This window comes from Sus scrofa, chromosome 6 (assembly GCF_000003025.6).
Source record: "Sus scrofa isolate TJ Tabasco breed Duroc chromosome 6, Sscrofa11.1, whole genome shotgun sequence".
In the NCBI taxonomy this organism is placed as follows: domain Eukaryota; kingdom Metazoa; phylum Chordata; class Mammalia; order Artiodactyla; family Suidae; genus Sus; species Sus scrofa.
The window spans coordinates 48,713,118-48,732,315 of record NC_010448.4 but is presented as its reverse complement, the minus strand read 5'-3'; the positions used below and the strand labels follow the sequence as shown (position 1 = coordinate 48,732,315).

Sequence of the window (19,198 nt, the reverse complement as noted above, 5' to 3'; positions counted from 1 at the left end):
GCCACCGGCCTACCCCAGAGCCGCAGCAACGCAGGATCTGAGCCGCGTCTGTGACCTATGCCACAGCTCACAGCAACGCCGGATCCTTAAACCACTGAGTGAGGCCAGGGATCGAACCTGCGTCCTCATGGATACTAGTTGGGTTCCTAACCCGCTGAGCCACAATGGGAACTCCTGTCACTGTTATTACTGTTAGAATGATAACCTTGTTATCAACAGAACTCTATAATGCAGTAAGAACAATAATTAACATTTATTGAGCACTTGCACTGTGCTCAGTACTTATATGCACAATCTTTTTTTTAAATGATTTTTATTTTTTCCATTATAGCTGGTTTACAGTGTTCTGTCAATTTTCTATTGTACTGCAGGGTGACCCAGTTACACATACATATACACATTCTTTTTCTGACATTATCCTCCATCATGCTCCATCATAAGTGACTAGACAGAGTTCCCAGGGCTGTATGGCAGGATCTCATTTCACTCCAAATGCAATAGTTTGCATCTATTAACCCCAGATTTCCAGTCCATCCCACTCCCTCCCCCTCCCCCATGGCAACTACAAGTATATGCACAATCTTATTTAATTACCTAAAGAAAAGTATTCTTAAGCCTATTTTACAGAGGAGGAAACTGAGGCACAGAGAGGTTAATTCACTTGCCCAAAGTCACACAGCTAGCGAGTAGCCAGGATTCAAATGTAGGCACTGTGATCAAATAACTTCATTAGCAGCCTCAATTCTTCATCCTTTTGGCCACACCCTTTGCCATGTAACTCTTCGGTGTTCTGCTATGGAGAGGAGAGGAGCAGAAGAGGGAGAATAGGGGGACATGCCCTATCCCCTGACTCTGGGTTTGGCCAGAGACCGGCTTTGGCCAACAGAATTAGATGGAAATGCTGGTGAGCTCTGAGCCCAGGACTCAGGAAACCTTGCATGTTTTTGCTTGTGCTTGACCTGTGGCCATGAGAACAACACTGCTCAGCTAGTCCATGTCCGAGGCCCTCATCACAGCCAAGACCAGCCAAGACAACCAACATCCCCCTTCCCATCCCAACTTGTGCATCAGCTCAGATGAGCCCAGCCCAAGTCACTGACTTCAGACTTGAGGCGAAATATATGCTTAGTGTTTTAAGACACTGAGTTTGGGGGTGGTTTCTCATGCAGCATTATTGTGGCAATAACTACCTGACACACTGAACACTGTCTGATTCCAGAGCCATGTTCTAGAACACTGCCAGATTGTAAATATGAAATTTAAGGGGGTGGGAGACATTAGATTCATCTCCTCCACCCTCTGGGACCCCAGGCCTGATTCTAAGACTAAGAAAGAGGGGAATTTGGAGGAGGTGAATGTCCCCCTTCTCAAAATATCCAGACAGTTGCCACCCCACCAGATTTTTAGGGAGGCAAGGTCTAGGTCTTGGTCAGTGTAGTGGAGATTGTCCCTTTCGGTGGACTCTCCGGAATCCAAAATTATTCTTCCCTTCTTCCCTGGAAAGCTGGAAGTGGGCACATGGTTACTCACCACCTGTGTGACCTTGGCCAAGGCACTTCCCCTCTCTGGGCCTCAGTTTGTTCATCTGTAAAATGGTAATAATAGTGCCCATTTCCTAGGGGCGTTTGAAGATGAGAGCATTACTAATGCAGGGAACATGGTATCTAGTACACAGCAAGCCCCCGATTCAGGGGCCTTGCTATTATTATCCATCCTCTAGTCACATATCTTAGCAATTAAAGTGTCTGTGCTGGAGTCAGACAGAAATGAGTTCAAGCCCTGCTTTATTCTTTCTGTATCTTTAAGCCCCATCATTTTTGACTTGGCTTCTCTGTGCCTCAGTTTCCCTCCCTGTCAAATGGTGAGCACAGCTGTTTCCTCCATGGAGGGTACTTGGGAGATGGAGAGACACTTAGCACTTTGGGAGCTCTCAGGCCCGCGAGGAACAGCCTTGGCCATTACGTGATTCAACAGAGAAGGAAGGGAGAAGGCGGTGGGGGAGGTGGACGGGGGTGTCCAGCAGCCCCAGGAAAGCCTGGCCCGGTGCGAAGCTGGGGATGGGACCTGGAAGCGGATGCTTTAACCCTTCCAAGGCCGCGCCTCTCTCTCCCTGCAGTCCAGTCACCGTCCTCAAGGAGGGGGCCTGGGAAGGACAAGGCTTGGGTGGAAGACCCACGCACGGCGCGGAGGCTGGACGGGGTTGAGGGCTGGGGGCTCCCTCTGCCATTGACCCTCCACCTCCCCCAGCCGTGGAGACCCTGAGGGGTCAGGCCAAGCCCAGCGTGCGCGGGGAAGGGATGCTCGGGCAGGTGGGGAGATGCCGGAGGGAGGGACTATCCGCCCCCACGCCACCGCTCACCTGGGCCCGCGGCGGCCGGTGCCGCTGTCCCCGCTGCTGGCAGTGCCCGACTGCCCTCCCTGTTGGTGTCCGCGGCCCGGCCCGGCCCGGCCCGGCCCGGCTCTGCTCGGCCCCACCAGCCCCGCCGCTCGGCCAGATCCGCATGCGCCGCCGCCGCCGCCGGCGCGCCTCCTCCGGCTCGCGCGGCCGTCGCGCTCGGCGCGCCCCCGGACCCCCTCCCGCCCGCGGTCTCCCGCCAACCCCGGCCGCCCGCGGCGCTGGCCCACGCGCGGTCACACACCCGGCCACAGCGTGCGCTGCACAGCTGCAGGGGCCGGTGGTAGCGTCACACACACACATTCCCACGGGGTCGCACACTCCCACACGGCCACACACATACGGGGTCACATACAGCGTCACAAATACTATTCATATCCACACGCTCACGCTGTTACCCCCTTACATGGGGTCACGCAGGGTCAAATATTCAAACTGTCTCACGCAGTCACAAGCTCACACGAAGTCGCGCCCTGGAACAGTGCCCGACAGCGTCACACACTGTAGAACACTCGAATAGTGCCACCACCATTCACTTGGAGTCATATACAAACACACATATGTCACACACTAACATGGGGTCACAAAGAGTGTCATACACATCACACACAGCTTCACCATCACACAGTGTCACACACTTTTTCACACTCAAACTTGTCACATCAGTTGCACACTCACATGAAGGTCACACATCCTGCACCGTCACACTCATACATCACATAGAGTTCACAAATAGAAACACAACAGTAACACCCACAGCCACACTCAAATGGTGTCAGTGTCACACACCTCACATGACACATGCAGTGTCACACACTGTCACACTCTGAGTCACATACTCGCATGTAACACATCGCACACGTGTTCCACACTCACACAATATACCCCAGAGTCATGGATGCACACAGCATCACAGACTGACACACTGTCACTTAGTGACACTACAAGGTCACACAATAACTTGCCACACGTAGCGTCACACAGTCTCACACTGTAATAAGGTGTTGTACACAGCAGATGGCACATGGTGTCACCCACAATTATGGTCTCCCTTGGGGTTGTTTACAGAGACACTCAGGGTCACATGGGCTCACAGACACGCAGTTACACAGTGTCACACCCACACCGTCCTCCCTCCCTTTCTTCCCTTGCAACCTCGAGGAGGCCCTGGGGCTTAGTGTGAATCTCCGATCTGCCTTGTGGCCCAGAGAGAAGGGGCGTGAGTGAGGAGAGAGCGGTGGGCGTGGCCCGAGCTCGCCCCGCCTCCCCCTGGGAGGCTGGAGCGCGGAGGCGGAGCCCCGGGGCCACTTGAATCGATGGCCGGATACAGCCACGCCTCCCAGTCTAAGTGGCGGGCCCAGAGGGCGGTGCTGGCCCGCCCCGCCCACCCTATTCTTAGCTGGAGGCGTGGCCTTTTGGACTCGCTCCTCAGCCTAAGCCTGAGGCTGGAGGTGGGCTGAGGCGTGGCCCTCGGGGCGGCCCCGCCCCGTTCCTCCCGCTAGGGAAGGACGCAGAGGGCGGCCCAGCAGCCAGTCGGTTCCCGCGCGTCCTGTGACTCCGCGGCCTCGCAACCCTACGTCCCTGCAGCATGTCTGTCAAGAAGATTGCGATCTTCGGCGCCACTGGCAGAACCGGGCTCACCACCCTGGCGCAGGCGGTGCAAGCAGGCATGAGCTGGGGCGGGCATGGGATGTCACCGGGTGCAGGGCCAGAACTTTAGGAAGGGACATCATGGGACCCGGTGTGCCTTGGTGTGTGAGGACTCAGGGGCAAAGCAAGTGGCCACGGGGGCAGAGGTTGGGGACAGTATGAGGTCCAATTTTATGTGAGTCCAAGGGAAAGGAATTGGCCCTGGGAGGCTAGGGGACTGTGGTGACAAGTTTAAATCCAATGCTCTTATGAAATGCTGTTATGGTGGTGGTGGTGGTGATGGTGGTGGTGGTGGTGGTGGTGGTGGTGGTGGTGGGCGGTAGTGGTTTGCACACCCAGCAAGGGCTTAACTAAGCCAGGCATGGGACTCCCAGCTCTGCCTTCTCTTCATTTGTATTAAATAGTCCCAGCTCTCAGGTGAGATGGGAACTAGTATCACCTCACTTGACAGATGAGAAAACTGAGGCCCAGAGAGTGACTTGTCCACTGTCACCCAGCCAGAAAGTGGCAGTGTTGTTATTTGTACCCAGCACATGCTCTCAGCTGCTAAAAGTTCTTGGTTTGGACACCAAGGCTTAAAGTTCAAGAGGCTGGGGAGTGTGTTGCCGTGAGCACCTGATGGAAGGTAGGTCACTGAAGACTTGGGGACACTGGTCCTAGGAAAGCCAACGAGGGCTGAAAATATGGAGTTGCTCCAGGAAAGGGGATAAGCCATCCCCTGCCCCCACCTTGCAGAGTTCACCAACCCCCAGTGGAGGCTGGCTCTTCCAGATAAACGGTCCCACCCTTGCTGGTCTTGGTGATGCTGAAGATATTGACTATCTGGGTGCCCCCAAAGGGTGGAGGCTGCCAGGATCCTACTCTCAGCTGTCTCCTAGCCCAGCTCTCCCTTGCAGGGACTCTGCCTGAAAGTTCCCCATTAGGCCTGCAGCTCTCCCCCTTCCCCAGGAAGACCTAGGGAGGATCTTGACTTGTGGGGAGAGGGGAAACAAATTTGCTGATACACGTTTCTAGAGGAGGAAGTAGAGGACGAAGTTGAAAGGTGCTGAGTCACCCTGATGATCCAGATTTCCACGTGACTACCTCTCCCTTAAACCAGGATTCTGTGGAATTTCATTTATCCACACTGCTGGTCACAGCCGGAACTACACCTGCCTTCTCAGTGACTCTGCCAGGTCCCTTCAGAGCTACGGGCGAGCCAGAACCTCGCTGTCCCCATCCAAAACAGGAGGGGCTTAAATGAGCTGAGCTTTTATTTAGCTCATTGATTCTGTAGGGCTGAGTTCTGACTAGCACAGACTCTGGTGCCCATCTGTCCACTTTCAAACCCCAGCTCTACTGCGTACCACCGGTGTGGTCGGATGCCTTGTCATCTGTGTACCTAGATATCTGCAAAGAGGGGATGGAACTAGTGGAACTTGACCTTGGGCTCTTGTGATGATGAAATGAAGTCATATATGGAAAATACCTCAAAGGGTGCCCAGCATATAAAGGGCACTTAATAGGCACTCCTTGGCTGAGTGAACTCAGATTATAGCTGTGTGGTCCTGGCCTGATTACCTAAAATTGCCTCAGTTTCCCCCATCCTCAAAATGGGCATATAATACAACCTACTTTGTGGGATCGTTGTAGTCTGCAGCTTTTCAAACTATGGATCCTAGTGCAGTTCTGAGATATATTTAATTGGTCACAATAATATCAATGTATCACATGTTAAAATGGGTTTTATGAAACTTTTGTTTGAGTTATATACATAGAGTTTTTTTGGATACTGGATTAGGCAGTGAAATCTATTTTGTACTGAGGGTTGAGATAAAAATGGCTTAAAAGAGGCATAATCTACAACTTACCCTCACATAATTAGGGGAACATTTTGTACACATATATAATTATATATGTTATGTGTATTATTATATACACAAGGAAAGAAAGATAAAGCAAATATGAGAATCAAGATCGTACAACTTTCCTGTAGGTCTGAATTTATTTCAAAATAAAAAGTTAACAGGAGTTCCCTGGTGGCTCATCAGGTTATGGATCTGGTTTGTCACTGACATGGCTTGAGTTCCTTCCCTAGCCTGGGAATTTCTGCATGCCCTGGGTGTGGCCAAAAAAAAAGAGCCAAAAATTAAGAGAAAAATATGAAGTAAAGGATTTGGAAAAAAAAGAAAAGGAAAAGGTTTGGAAATAAGTCTTTGCAAATGTTGTTTTCTTTGTAAAAGGTAAAATCTGCAAATTCTAAAACTATAGTTTGTGATGGTAGCCATTCGCCACATGTGGCTATTTAAATTTAAATGTGAGTTGTTATTAAAATTTTTTGGAAAAAAAATCATTTATCTGTGGAAAGAGCATAGCACAACACTTGGCACATAGAAGGCTCTCAATAAATGCCACTAATCGCCAATAAGGTAACACTAATGGGCACTCTTGTGCCCGGCCCGTGTCAAAACTCTCACTGTTTGCGAGAACATGTTTCTCCTCCAAAATACCCACAATTTATGAACCTGACTAGTATCCTTGAGGACGTGGGTTCAATCCCTGTCCTCACTCAGTGGGTTGCGGATCTGACGTTCCCATGAGCTATGGCGTAGGTCGAAAATGTGGCTCGGATCTGGCGTTGTATGGATTTGTTTGTTCCGGGCCATTCACATAAATGGAATCATACACTACGTGGCTCTTTATGACTGACTTCGTCACTAACTAAAAAATATTTTTTTCCAAGTTTGTGCATGTCGCAGCATGTATCGGTGCGACGTTTCTTTTTATTGCCGAATACCATTCGGTGGTATGGCTATACCACATTTTATTTATCCCTTCGGTTAATGGAAATTTGCATTGTTTCCCCTTTTTGGCTATGATGAGTAATGCCTCTATCACCATTCACTTACAAGTTTTTGTGTGAACCTAATGTTTTCATTTCTATGGGGGGCATACTTAGGAGTGGAATTGCTGGGTTGCATGTTAACAGTATGTTGACCCTCTGGAGGACCTGCCAGGTTGTTTTCCAAAGCAGCTGTATCATTCACCATTCCCAGCAGCAGTGGATGAGGGTTCCAGTTTCCCCATGTGCATGCCAGCATTTATGATGGCGTTTTGGTTATGCCATCCTCATGGGTATGAAATGGTACTTCACCCTGGTTTTGATTTGCATCTCCCTGATGGCTGATGATAATGAGTATCTTTTCACGTGTTTAGCGACCATTCATTTATTTTCTTTGGAGAGATGTCTATTCAGATCTTTTGTCCAGTTTTGAATACTCATCTTTTACCATCAAGCTATAGGAGTTCTTTATATAGTCTATTTATTTTTTATTTTTCTTTTTTTAGTCTTTTGAGGGCCGCACCTGCAGCATATGGAGGTTCCCAGGCTAGGGGTTGCATTGGAGCTGCAGCTCCCAGCCTACATCACAGCTCACGGCAATGCCGGATCCTTAACCCACTGAGTGAGGCCAGGGATCGAACTTGCATCCTCACGGATGCTAGCTAGTCAGGTTTATTACCTCTGAGCCACGACACGAACTCCTCTTTATATATTCTAAATAGAAGTTTCTTGGAGAAGATTTGATTTGCAACCTCCCCCCCCATTCTGTGGATTGTCTTTTCACTTTCTTGTCTTTTTTTTTTTTTTTGGCCTAACCTGCGGTATGTGGAAGTTCTCATGCCAGGAATCAAACCCAAGCCACAGCGGTGACAATGTCAGATTCTTAACTGCTAGGCCACCAGGGAACTCCTAGAGGCTGTTTTAGCTCAGGCTGCTATAACAAAATGCCATTGACCGGGTGGCTAAAACAATAGACATTTATTTCTCACAGTCATAGAAACTGGGAAGTTCAAGATCAATGGACCAACAGGTTTGGTTTCTGGTGAGGGCCCTTTTCCTGGCTTATCGATGGCTGCCTTCTTGCTGTGTCCTCATGGTAGAGAGAGAGCCCTGGTCTCTCCTCTTTGAAGGACACTAATCCCATCCTGGGGGCCCTCCCCTGGTGACTTCATCTAAACCTAATTACTTCCCAGAGGCTCCATTTCCAAATACCATCGCATTGGGGGTTAGAGCTTTAGCGGATGAGTTTTGCAGGAAAAGGGTAGGGGGGAGAAGCATTCAGTTCATTACAGAGACTCCAATTATTTTTTTTTTGGAGTACAAACAAACAATATATTTTGCCATTGTTTAAAACAAAGGAAGAAATATGTTGGTTGTAAACTTGAAAAAGAGTGGGAAAAAAAAGTAAAAAATTAAAAAGGGGTGTAGGTATGGGAGGTGGGGACACAGAGTCATCCAGAATTCATTTGGGAGGTGACATGCCGAGGTGATGTTTATCATCTTTAGCGATCACTTAAGACAGTGCCTTGGAGTTCCTGTTGTGACTCAGCAGGTTAAGAACCCAACTCGTACCCATGAGGACGCAGGTTTGATCCCTGGCCTCACTAAGTGAGTTAAGGATCCAGCATTGTGAGCTGTGATGTAGGTCGCAGGCGCGGTTTGCATATGGTGTTGCTGTGGCTGCGGTGCAGGCTGGCAGCTGCAGCTCCAAGTGGACCCCTAGCCTGGGCATGTGCGTCCCTTAAAAAAAAAAAAACAAAAAAAAAAACAAAAAAAACAGACAGGGCCCAGACCTTCTGAAATAAGGCCAGGGGAGCAAACCCAATGATGGACAACCTTTGGGCAACTCATGTCCTTCTCTGTACCCCAGCGTCCTCCAGGACCTGAGGGTAGGGGCCATAGACCAGCGGGAGGCCAGGCATTAACCCTTTAGTTGCTGGAAGGTGGGGAAGTTGAGGTGGGGGCATGCAGAGGAGTCCCCCAGAATCATAAGGGCAGGTTATCTATGACCCAGCATGAAGGTATCACCCTGTTTTAACAACCAGCTGAATATCAATTGTGGGGATGCCGGCAAAAATGTTTGAAGACCATCATCCCAGTACAGGAGACCCGGGCCAGGGATTTGGGGGTTCATCGCACCCTCCAGGACCCAGCCCCTGGAGCCCAGGAGTACCCGCCCACAAGCCCACTGACCTGCCTCTCTGCCCTCTTTGCCTGCAGGTTATGAGGTGACGGTGCTGGTGCGGGACGTCTCTAGGCTGCCTGCAGAGGGGCCCCAGCCGGCCCACGTGGTCGTGGGCGACGTTCGGCAGGCGGCCGATGTGGACAAGACCGTGGCCGGGCAGGACGCCATCATCGTGCTCTTGGGCACCCGCAATGACCTCAGTACTGAGCCCCCTCTCTGCCCACGGCCCACCCCTACACCTCGGCCCCAGCGCCACCCCCTCCCCAGCCCCGCCCCTGCCACCCCGCCGCCGCCGCCGCCCAGCAGTGACAGCCACTCTCTGTCTCCTCTAAGGTCCTACCACAGTGATGTCCGAGGGTGCCCGGAACATTGTGGCGGCCATGAAGGCCCATGGCGTGGACAAGGTCGTAGCCTGCACCTCGGGTGGGTGGCAGGGTCATCCGGGTGGGGCTGAAGAGTGGGGCTTGGGTACCGGATGGGCAGTCCCAGGGGGCTTCCACGAGGTGGCATGGGAGCCACCCTAAATTACTGTGCATTTATTGAGCACCAACGGTGTGCCCGAATCTTGCTGGGTAATGCCAGAAACACAGTACAGCCCTGGGCCCTGCCCTTGTGAGTCTCACAAATAGGAGGGAAGTGGCAGAGGAGCCCTCATCAAACAGTGACCGGCCAGAGCAGTCAAGGCCAGGGTTGCCGGGTGCCTGGGCAGAGGCATCAGGGCTGGGGTGAGGGAAGCCTCGAGGGCTCTGGGGGCCCAGAGGAGGTGTCTGACCCAGGCTGAGAAGAGGTCAGGGAGAGCGTCATAGAGGAAGTGGCAGAGCCCTGGCTACACCGGCCAGTTCTCTACCCTCAGAGCTCCCAATTTATGAGGAGATCGGATTATACAAATAGTTGCCCTGCTAAAAATGAAATGCAATAAAAATTTAGAAGAAGGAGTTCCCATTGTGGCACAGCGGAAATGAATCCAACTGCTAACCATGAGGTTTCAGGTTCGATCCCTGGCCGTGCTCAGTGGGTTAAGGATCCGGCATTGCCCTGAGCTGTGGTGTAGGTCACAGATGCGGCCAGGAACCCGCGTTGCTGTGGCTCTGGCATAGGCCGGCAGCTGCAGCTCCGGTGAGACCCCCAGCCTGGGAACCTCCATATGCCGCGGGTGCGGCCCTAAAAAGAAAAAAGACAAAGAAAAGAGTTCCCTGAATAATCTGAAAGGAAGCCTTCAGGGTACACAAGAGGAGCAGTCAATGCTACCAGCATTTGTTTATTGAGCACTTACTGTGTGCTGGGCACCCAGTGCCTAACCAATGAATGCCACTTAATCCTCTCAAAACTCCTTTGAGTAGTACTTCACTCACAGTGGCACATAGTAGGTGCTCAGTAAATAGCAGCCGTTCTTAGTGCCTCCCTTGTATGGTAAGGGAGTGGAGGCACAGAAAGGCCCATCAGCTTACCCGAGATCACACAGCTTGTGGCTGGTGGTGTGTCTCCACAGTCCACACGTCTCACCTCTGTTTCATCACACCAGTTGCCTCCCAGGGAGGGGAAGTGACACGAAGGAGGAATGCGGAGAGCAAGGGGACTCCAGGCAGAGGGCTCAGCTTTTGGCAGGGCTGCGCGGCCAAAGCGTGGCTGTAGCAGACTAAGTGAAGGGGCGTGTTCAGCCGCTAGGTCAGGGAGCAGATGGGGCCGGGTCAGGTGGGGCCTCCTTGGGCTCCTTTGCTTTTATCCTGAGGAAGAAGGGGCCACAGATGAGTTCCAACCCCTCTGGGTGTTCACAGGCCCCCTGTGGCCGTGCCCAGGGAACAGAGGTGGCAGTAGGAGCAGGGAGACCAGGCAGAAGGTAGGTAGGAGCAGGTAGGATGAGAAGTGATCACAGCCATGTGAGCCGTGAAGAAACTGGAGCCTAGGATGGCACCTGTGTTTCTGCCTGGAGCAACTGGAGGGTGGCAGGGAGCCCCAAAGGGGCTTGTCCTGGAAGGAGACCTGCAGGCTGTGGCCTGGCCAGGCTGTCCTCAAGCCTTGGCTGATCCTGCCCTGTGTCCTCCCCCACCAGCCTTCCTACTGTGGGACCCGTCCAAGGTGCCCCCCAGACTGCAGGACGTAACGGATGACCACATCCGGATGCACAAGATACTGCAGGAGTCGGGCCTGAAGTATGTGGCAGTGATGCCACCACACATAGGTGAGTGGGCAGGGACCCAACTGCGGGGACCACCAGCCTGCCCCCTCCTGTCCTCTGGGGAGATCTGCCAGCCCTTCCTGGCCTATTGAAAACTGCACACCTGGAGTTCACTGGTGTCAAAGAGGGTTAAGGATCCTGTGTTGTCAGAGTTCCCGTTGTGGCTCAGCAGTAACGAACCAGACTAGTATCCATGAGGATTCGAGTCCAACCCCTGGCCTCACTCAGTGGGTTAAGGATCCGGCATTGCCGTGAGCTGTGGTGGAGGTGGCAGACAAGCTTCAGATCCCACATTGCTGTGGCTGTGGTGTAGGCCGGCAGCTGCAGCTACAGTTGGACCCCTAGCCTGGGAACCTCCATATGCCCCAAGTGTGGCCCTAAAAAGACCCCCCAAAAAAAAGGATCTGGTGTTGTCACTGCAAAGCTCATGTTGCTGCTGTGGCTCAGATTCAATCCCTGGCCCAGGAACATCTGCATGCTGTGCACTTGGCCAAAAAGAAAATAAATTTAAAAATAAAATAGCAAACCTTCCCTTCACAGTGTTTGTTCTCTTTCCCACTTGATTTTATCTTGTTTTTGTTTTTTGGGTTTTTTTGGTCACGCCTGTAGCACGCAGAAGTCCCTGAGCCAGGGATCGAACTCACACTACAGCAGCAGTCCAAGCCACACACCAGTGACAATGCCAGGTCCTTAACCCACTGAGCCACCAGGGAACTCCACACCATTTCTTTCTTATATAGTGTGTGTCCCCCTCACTAGAATTTTGAGGTTTGAAGTTTTGTTTGAAGGCATGGATTTTGTCTTTTTTTGATCACAGTTGGGTTCCTAGTGCCCAGAAGAGGGCTTGGTGGGTAGTAGGTGCCCTGTAAGTTATTTGTCCAATGAACCAATACCAGGGAAGACGCCTCACCTCTAGGTGGTGTTGTGGAGGGAACCCTCTTTTCCCCTCCCAGGCCTGGCCTCCACGTCCAGAGAGACACAACATCCGACTGGGAGACATTCATTCATTTGCAGATGTCCCTTGAGTGTGTGCATTTCTAGTGTGGGCCTGGCCACCAACACCAGGAACAGCGATGTCATCTCTGCTCTCGTGAGGCTTCCATTTCTAGCAGGGGAGACAAACGAAAGATGACTCATATTACCGCTGTGGGCTGCTCTGCTGAGTACAAACACGCAGCTCCGTGAAGAGAGTCGTGGCGCGATGCTTTTAGCAGAGGCTCCAAGAGATGGCTTTGCGGCTTTGCGCCCTGAGGGAGGGGATCAGGTGAGCGTCTGGGGGAAGGAAGAACATTCTGGCATGAGGGAACAGCCGTGCAGAGGCCCCAGCCCGGCGCTTATATCTCCCTCACGTGTGTTGTTTTTGTTTGTTTTAAGATCTGGGCAAAGTGCTTTTTTTTTTTTTTTTTTTTTTTTTTTTTTTTTTTTTTTACTCCATGAATTTATTACATTTATAGTTGTACAATGATCATCACAATCCAGTTTTATAGGATTTCTATCCCACAACCTCAGCATATCCCCCGCCCCCTCTCCCTCACATTTGCCTGCCCACTGGACGGAGCAGTTCTGCTGTGGCCTCCGCCTTCTGCCTGGAGGAAGGGGAGGCCTGTACACCTTCTAAAGGTTCAGAGAAGCTCCGGTGATGAGGTTCAATGCAGGACCCTGTTGGGAGGGCATCCTAAGCTTTGACTCAGCAGGGAAGCTGTAAGGTGGAAAAGCTGGGGGGAGGTCCCAGTCCCAGCCCAGTGTGGACTTGAGGCCCATGGCCTGAGCCTCAGTTTTCTGATCTCTGAACAGGGCTTATATTACTTCTTGACCTCCCAGGTGTGAAGTGAATATCCAGAGAGATCAAGCCTAAAAATTGTTCAACAAAGAGGAACCCCCCCTTTTTTTTTTTTTTTTTTGGCTTTTTAGGGCTACACCCACAGCATATGGAAGTTTCCAGGCTAGGGGTTAAATCAGAGCTGCAGCTGCTGGTCTACACCAGAGCCATAGCAACAATAGATCCGAGCCACGTCTATGATATACAGCACAGCTCACAGCAACACCAGATCACTGATCGGGGCCAAGGTTTGAACCCGCATCCTCATGGATACTGGTCGGGTTCATTACCACTGAGCCACAACAGGAATTCTGAATACCTTTTTTTTTTTTTTTTTTTTTAATTTTTCTTTTTCGTATGTGTGTGAAAAACTTTGGATTTGGTGGTGGTGGTGGCGGGTTTTTTTGTTTGGGTGGTTTTTTTCTTTTTTTTGCCTCTCCCAAGGCATATGGAAGTTCCCAGGCCAAGGCTCGAATCCACACCACAAGAACAACCCCAGCCACTGCAGTGACAACACCAAATCCTTAACCAACTGAACCACAAGAGAACTCTAGTGTGTGAAAACTGTGAAACCTCCAAAAAAGTTAAAGATAGTAAAAACGTTTATTTATTTTTGTCTTTTTGCGTTTTCTTTAGCCACTCCCGCGGCATATGGAGTTCCCAGGCTAGGGGTCGAATCGGACCTGTAGCCACCAGCCTACACCACAGCTCATGGCAACGCCAGATCCTTAACAAGGCCAGGGATGGAAACCGCAACCTCATGGTTTCTAGTCGGATTCATTAACCACTGAGCCACGACGGGAACTCTTTAAAAACGTTTATGAATGCCCATAAGCTCTTTGTCTAACACATCCATTTTGGCCTATTTGCTTTCTTTCTTTCTTTTTTTTTTTTTTTTTTTTTGGTATATGGCCACACTAGTGGCATGTAGAAGTTCCCAGGCCAGGGATGGAATCTGAGCTGCAGTTGTGATCTATGCTGCAGCTGTGGCAACGCTGGATCCTTTAACCCACTGCCAGGCAGGGGATTGAACTCACACCTCTGCAGGAACCCAAGATGCTGCAGTTGTATATTTTTGTTGTTGTTGTCTTTTTAAGGCCACACCCTCAGCATATGGAGATTCCCAGGCTAGGGGTCCAATGGGAGCTGCAACCGCCGGCCTACGCCACAGCCACAGCAACACAGGATCTGAGCCATATCTGCGACCTACACCACAGCTCACAGCCATACCAGATCCTTAACCCACTGAGTGAGGCCAGGGATCGAACCTGCATCCTCATAGATGCTAGTTGGGTTCGTTAAGTGCTGAGCCACGGGGGAGCTCCTGCAGTTGGATTTTTAGCCCACTGCACCAGAGCGTGAACTTCTGGCCTGTTTTCTTTCTTCCTATCTATCTATCTATCTACCTACCTACCTACCTATTGTCTATGCCTGCATCTAATGTGTATATATGAATACATATGTGATATATATATGCATTTTTAAATAAGTTTGTGTCTGTGTGTCTGTTTCCTTTTTCTTTTCTTTTTTCTTTTTTTTTTTTGCTGAACCATTCGAAAGCAGGTAGCAGACATCAGCACACTCTACTCCTAGAACCTCTTGACAGGCATCTCCCAAGAAGAAATATTTGGGAACAAACCATGGTACCATTATTGCACCAAGGGGATTGAATTAACTCTATCACATCATTTAGTATCCATGCCCTATTCAGATTTCCACAATTGCCAAAAAATATCTTTCAGTCTCCCCTTTCCTCAAAATCAAGATCCAATCCAGAATTATGTGTTGTTTTTTTGTTTGTTTTTTGTTTTCACTTTAAATGCATGAATTGTCTGGTATGGGAATTCTATCTCAATAAAGCCTTAGTTTTTTGGGGGTTTTTTTGTTTTTTTGTTTTTTTCTGGCTGCCACATGCAGCAGCTTGATGTGGGATCTCAGTTCCCAGACCAGGGACTGAACCAGAGCTGCAGTGGTGAAAGGGCCAAATCCTCACCACTAGACCACCAGGGAACTCCCTATTTTTTTTTTGAAAGTGATTTTCATAACATCAAACATAATAGGCCAGGTGTCTCTCCTTTTTTTTTTTTTTTTTTTTTTTTTTTTTTGACTTTTCTAGGGCCACTCCTGCGGCATATGGAGGTTCCCAGGCTAGGAGTCTAATTGGAGCTGTAGCCACTGGCCTACGCCAGAGCCACAGCAATGCAGGATCCAAACCACATCTGCGACCTACACCACAGCTCACGGCAACGCCGGATCGTCAACTCACTGAGTGAGGCCAAGGATCGAACCCGCAACCTCATGGTTCCTAGTCATATTCGTTAACCACTGCGCCATGATGGGAACTCTGGCCAGGTGTCTCTTAAAGTATCCCACATTCTGGGAGTTCCTGGTGGCCTCGTGGGTTGAGGATCGGCATGGTCACTGCTATGGCCTGGGTTCGTTCCTGTCCCCAGAACTTTGCATGCCTCTGGCTTGACTAAAAAAAAAAAATCCCACTTTCTGGATTTTTGTGATTGTTTTCTCACAGACTAAGTTTAAACATTTTTGGCAGGGATGCCATATGAGTAAGGGTGTGTATTTCTTATTGCATGTGATTCCAGGTTGTCCCTGTGCTGGGACACTGCAGGTCACTCTCACATATTATTATTTTGTCCTTTTGGCTGCACCTGCAGTATGTAGAAGTTCTCAGGCCAGGGACTGAACCTGAGCCACAGCAGCAACCTGAGCTGCTGCAGTGACAATGCTGGATCCTTAACCCACTTATCAGATGCCCCTGTAGCTGCCAGGTCATGCCTCTGGAAGGGCAGGGGATCCCAGAGCCACTGGGAAGTAAATGACCCTTTGCAACCCTGGGATGTGACTTCCTCTCTCTGAGACTGTTTGCCCACTTGTAAGATAGAATTAATAGGTCCTAGCCCATTCTCTGCTTCATTTCTCTCCATCTAACATATTTCTCACCATCTAACATATTCTACTTTTTACTAGTTGCCTTGTCTATTTTGTCCCTTGCTGCATGCCCAGCACCTGGTACATAATAGGTCATCAATAGGATTTGTTGAAAAGGAGTTCCCGTTGTGGCTCAGTGGTTAATGAACCTGACTAGTATCCATGAGGACGTGGGTTCAATCCCTGGCCTCGCTCAGTGGGTTAAGGGTCTGGTATAGGTTGCAGACATTGCTGTGGCTGTAGTGTAGGCCGGCAGCTACAGCTCCGATTCAACCCCTAGCCTGGGAACCTCCATATGCCGTGGGTATGGCCTTAAAAATAAAAAAAATAAAAAAAAAAAGTATGTGTTGAATGAATGTAGTAAAGGGTACAGATTAGCACCCTGCACGTGGGAAGGGTTTCATGGCTTTTGGCTCGTTCACCATCTTCTACCGTCTGGACTGGGCACACCGTAGACGGTCACTGGTGTGACCCTGCGCAGGGTGACGGGGGAGGACATCTGTTTACCTGGCCCCTCAATCTTTACCTTACAGGAGATCAGCCGCTGACCGGGGCCTACACGGTGACCCTGGATGGACGAGGGCCCTCTAGGGTCATCTCCAAACATGACCTGGGCCACTTCATGCTGCACTGCCTCACCACTGATGAGTACAACGGCCACAACACCTACCCCTCCCACGAGTACGAATAGGGCTCTGACCCCGTCCAGGAAGACAGCATCCTGTGGCTACAGCAAAGGATGGGAACAATAAATCTCAAGCTAAGAGCTTCAGTTTATTCAGGAGGACCCAATTCTATGTCTCTTCCTCTCCCTGGCTCTGTCAGGGTGTCTTCACTGTCCTGTCTGCCTCTGTGTAAGGTTTTCTAGGCAGGAGTTCCCATTATGGCTCAGCGGGTTAAGAACCCGACGAGTATCCATGAGGATGCAGGTTTGGTCCCTGGCCTTGCTCAGTGGGTTAAGGATCCAGCGTTGCTGCAAGCTGCAGTGCAGGTCTTGGATATGGTTTGGATCTGGCATTGCTGGCTGTGGCGTAGGCCAGTAGCTACAGCTCCTTAGCTTAGGAGCCTCCATGTGTTGTGTGTTTGGCCCTAAAAAGACCAAAAAAAAGAGAAAAAAGATTTTCTGGGCATTCATCCATTTGTTTCCTCACCTGGCCCTGTGCTGGGGAACCAGTGAAGACAGTGGGGACCCTGTCTTCATGGATCTCACTGTCCAACGTGGAAGACAGCCCTGCCCCTGACAGTGACAACACAGAGTGAGTGGCCAGGGCTCTGATGGAGGAAGCAGAGAGAGCCGAGGGACCCAGCTTGAGGAAGGTTCTGTGGAAGATGAGCTGTCCCACCTGAAACCTGGTTTAGTGAGAATGAGCCAAGGGAAGGTTCTAAGGCGTGATGGCGTTCCAGGCAGAAGAGGCCACATGAGCACATGGCCCCTTTGAAGAACTAAAGCCCATCCCCTACAGTTAATACTTTGGTCAGAGGGGAGGAGCGATCAACCCCAAGAGGCTGTTCTATGGTGCTAAACCGGCCAGGGTCCTTGTAAAAGTTTGAGCTTTAGTCTAAGTTTTTATGCAAAGAGTGGAGCAAGGGAGAGGTGGGGAGGGGGGATCACACTCAGGTTTGTTTGCTTGTTTAGGGCCGCACCCACGGCATATGGAAGGTCCCAGGCTACGGGCTGAGCCCAAGCTGCAGCTGCCATCCTACACCACAGCCACAGCAAAGCCAGATCCTTCACCCACTGAGCAAGAGGCCAGGGATTGAACCTACATCCTCATGGATACTAGTTGGGTTCATTACTGGTGAGCCGCACGACAGGAACTCCGGGTTTGTGTTTTATGAAGCTTCCCTGGGCTACTGTGTGCGGGTGGATGGGAGGGTGCAGAAGTAGAGACTGGGAACCCAGAGGGTGTCCTGGGACCTTGAGGAAGAGAGGGAGAGTGGGCGGGAGCCTGAGTGGACAGTTGGGAGGGGAGGGAGGCACCAGAAGGAAACCTAGGACTGAATCCTGAAAGTGGGGTTGCAGTAGGGCCACCCTGAGACAGGAAGCCTGAAGGGGCTGATTCGGCACGGGGAGGGGAAGAACTGCCTCTTCCTAATCATGTCCCTTCTTGGAATCTACTCTCCCCCACCTTTGTCCCCCAGAGACACCTTTCCCAGGACTGAGCAAACCACTCCTCGCTTACCTAACCCCCAAAGCTCTCCCCCAACCCCAAATCCATTCCCATCCTATACTCTTCTCCACACAGCTGGACTACATGACTGACAAATTCCAACCGGCGAGGACTGGTCCAAAGAGCCTTAAACCTTCCTTCTCCGGAGCGGCCTGGAGAAAACTCTCTCCTCCCGTGGGCGGGAACGTGTTGTGGGGGTGGGGCAGGGCTGGTTCAGGCTTTCTGGGCACCGGCCGCACTCATTTCCTCCCGCTTTATTTCTTCTGTTACAGTGTCTGCATTTAACAAACTTTCTTTCACTGGGCGCCTGCCTTGTGTCCGGCCCTGTGCTAGGTGATGCTGGGGACCAAGCAGTGAGATAACATTGGTACGTGTCCCCAGGAGGCCCACAATCCAGTGACGGCCAGGGCCAAGGTCGGGGAGACTCAGGCAAAGGAGTCAGGGTCGCGATGAGGGAAGCACAGGACCCTGTGGGAGGCCAGAATGGGTCTGGACCATCCCTGGAGCCTCAGAACTGAGAGGAAAACTTTGAGAAGAGTTCTGACTCAAGAGGCAGCCTGGGAATTGAGGGCGTATTTTCAGGATGGGAAAAAGTTTCAAGATCCAGAGGTCTTTTTAAAAGTATCCTTGATTTTGACTTACAATGTTGTGCCAGAGGTCTTTTTTTTTCCCCCCTCATTTTCGAGAACTTGATACGAACCTGGCATTGTTGTAGGCACTGAAGATAAGGCAGGGAAGAAAACCGAATCTCTGTTCACGGCGGTGGAGCCATTTTAGAAAGAGTGAGTCAGTCGGTGCGGCAGGATTGTAGAGAGCAAGGGAGAGTGCATCAAGCCAGACCTGAAGGGCTTTAAGGCAAAAAAAAAAAAAAAAAAAAAAAGTAGTTTGGACTTTGTCCCCACGACAGTGGGGAGCCAAGAGCGAGTTTCCCGCAGCAGGGGTGCCATCCTGAGGGAGGAAGGGCTAAGATCTCCCAGGCAACACAGGCCGCACCAAACTATTGGCTGGCCTTCGGTGCGTCATCCTCCTCCTCCG

The 19,198-nt window shown here is 50.8% G+C and overlaps 2 protein-coding genes and 1 long non-coding RNA gene across 3 annotated transcripts in view; 1 reads left to right on the top strand and 2 right to left on the bottom strand.

Annotated features, from left to right (window-relative positions):
• SPTBN4 (spectrin beta, non-erythrocytic 4) overlaps positions 1-2,477 on the bottom strand; it is an 82,961-nt gene extending 80,484 nt beyond the window's left edge. The window contains exon 1 of the mRNA XM_021094394.1: positions 2,360-2,477. The gene's annotated coding sequence lies outside the window, so the exon portion shown is untranslated. The remainder of the gene's footprint in view (positions 1-2,359) is intronic.
• On the top strand, positions 3,883-16,776 carry BLVRB (biliverdin reductase B). Its single transcript, XM_003355917.4, has 5 exons — positions 3,883-4,062; positions 9,087-9,251; positions 9,385-9,474; positions 11,102-11,230; positions 16,526-16,776. The coding sequence occupies exons 1-5, from the start codon at positions 3,984-3,986 to the stop codon at positions 16,681-16,683; spliced, it is 621 nt and encodes a 206-aa protein (XP_003355965.1). The 5' UTR covers positions 3,883-3,983; the 3' UTR covers positions 16,684-16,776.
• LOC102158315 lies at positions 10,156-19,132 on the bottom strand. Its single transcript, XR_001303673.2, has 3 exons — positions 18,864-19,132; positions 12,138-12,332; positions 10,156-10,775 (listed from the first exon to the last, which is right to left on the bottom strand). It is a non-coding gene; the product is annotated as an uncharacterized LOC102158315 (long non-coding RNA).

Bases quoted from the DNA above. Each gene is read 5' to 3' on its own strand.
- BLVRB (XM_003355917.4), top strand. From the start codon at position 3,984: ATGTCTGTCAAGAAGATTGCGATCTTCGGCGCCACTGGCAGAACCGGG. The intron at 9,252-9,384 runs GTACTGAGCCCC...GTCTCCTCTAAG, and splicing joins GGGCACCCGCAATGACCTCA to GTCCTACCACAGTGATGTCC. The intron at 11,231-16,525 runs GTGAGTGGGCAG...TTTACCTTACAG, and splicing joins AGTGATGCCACCACACATAG to GAGATCAGCCGCTGACCGGG.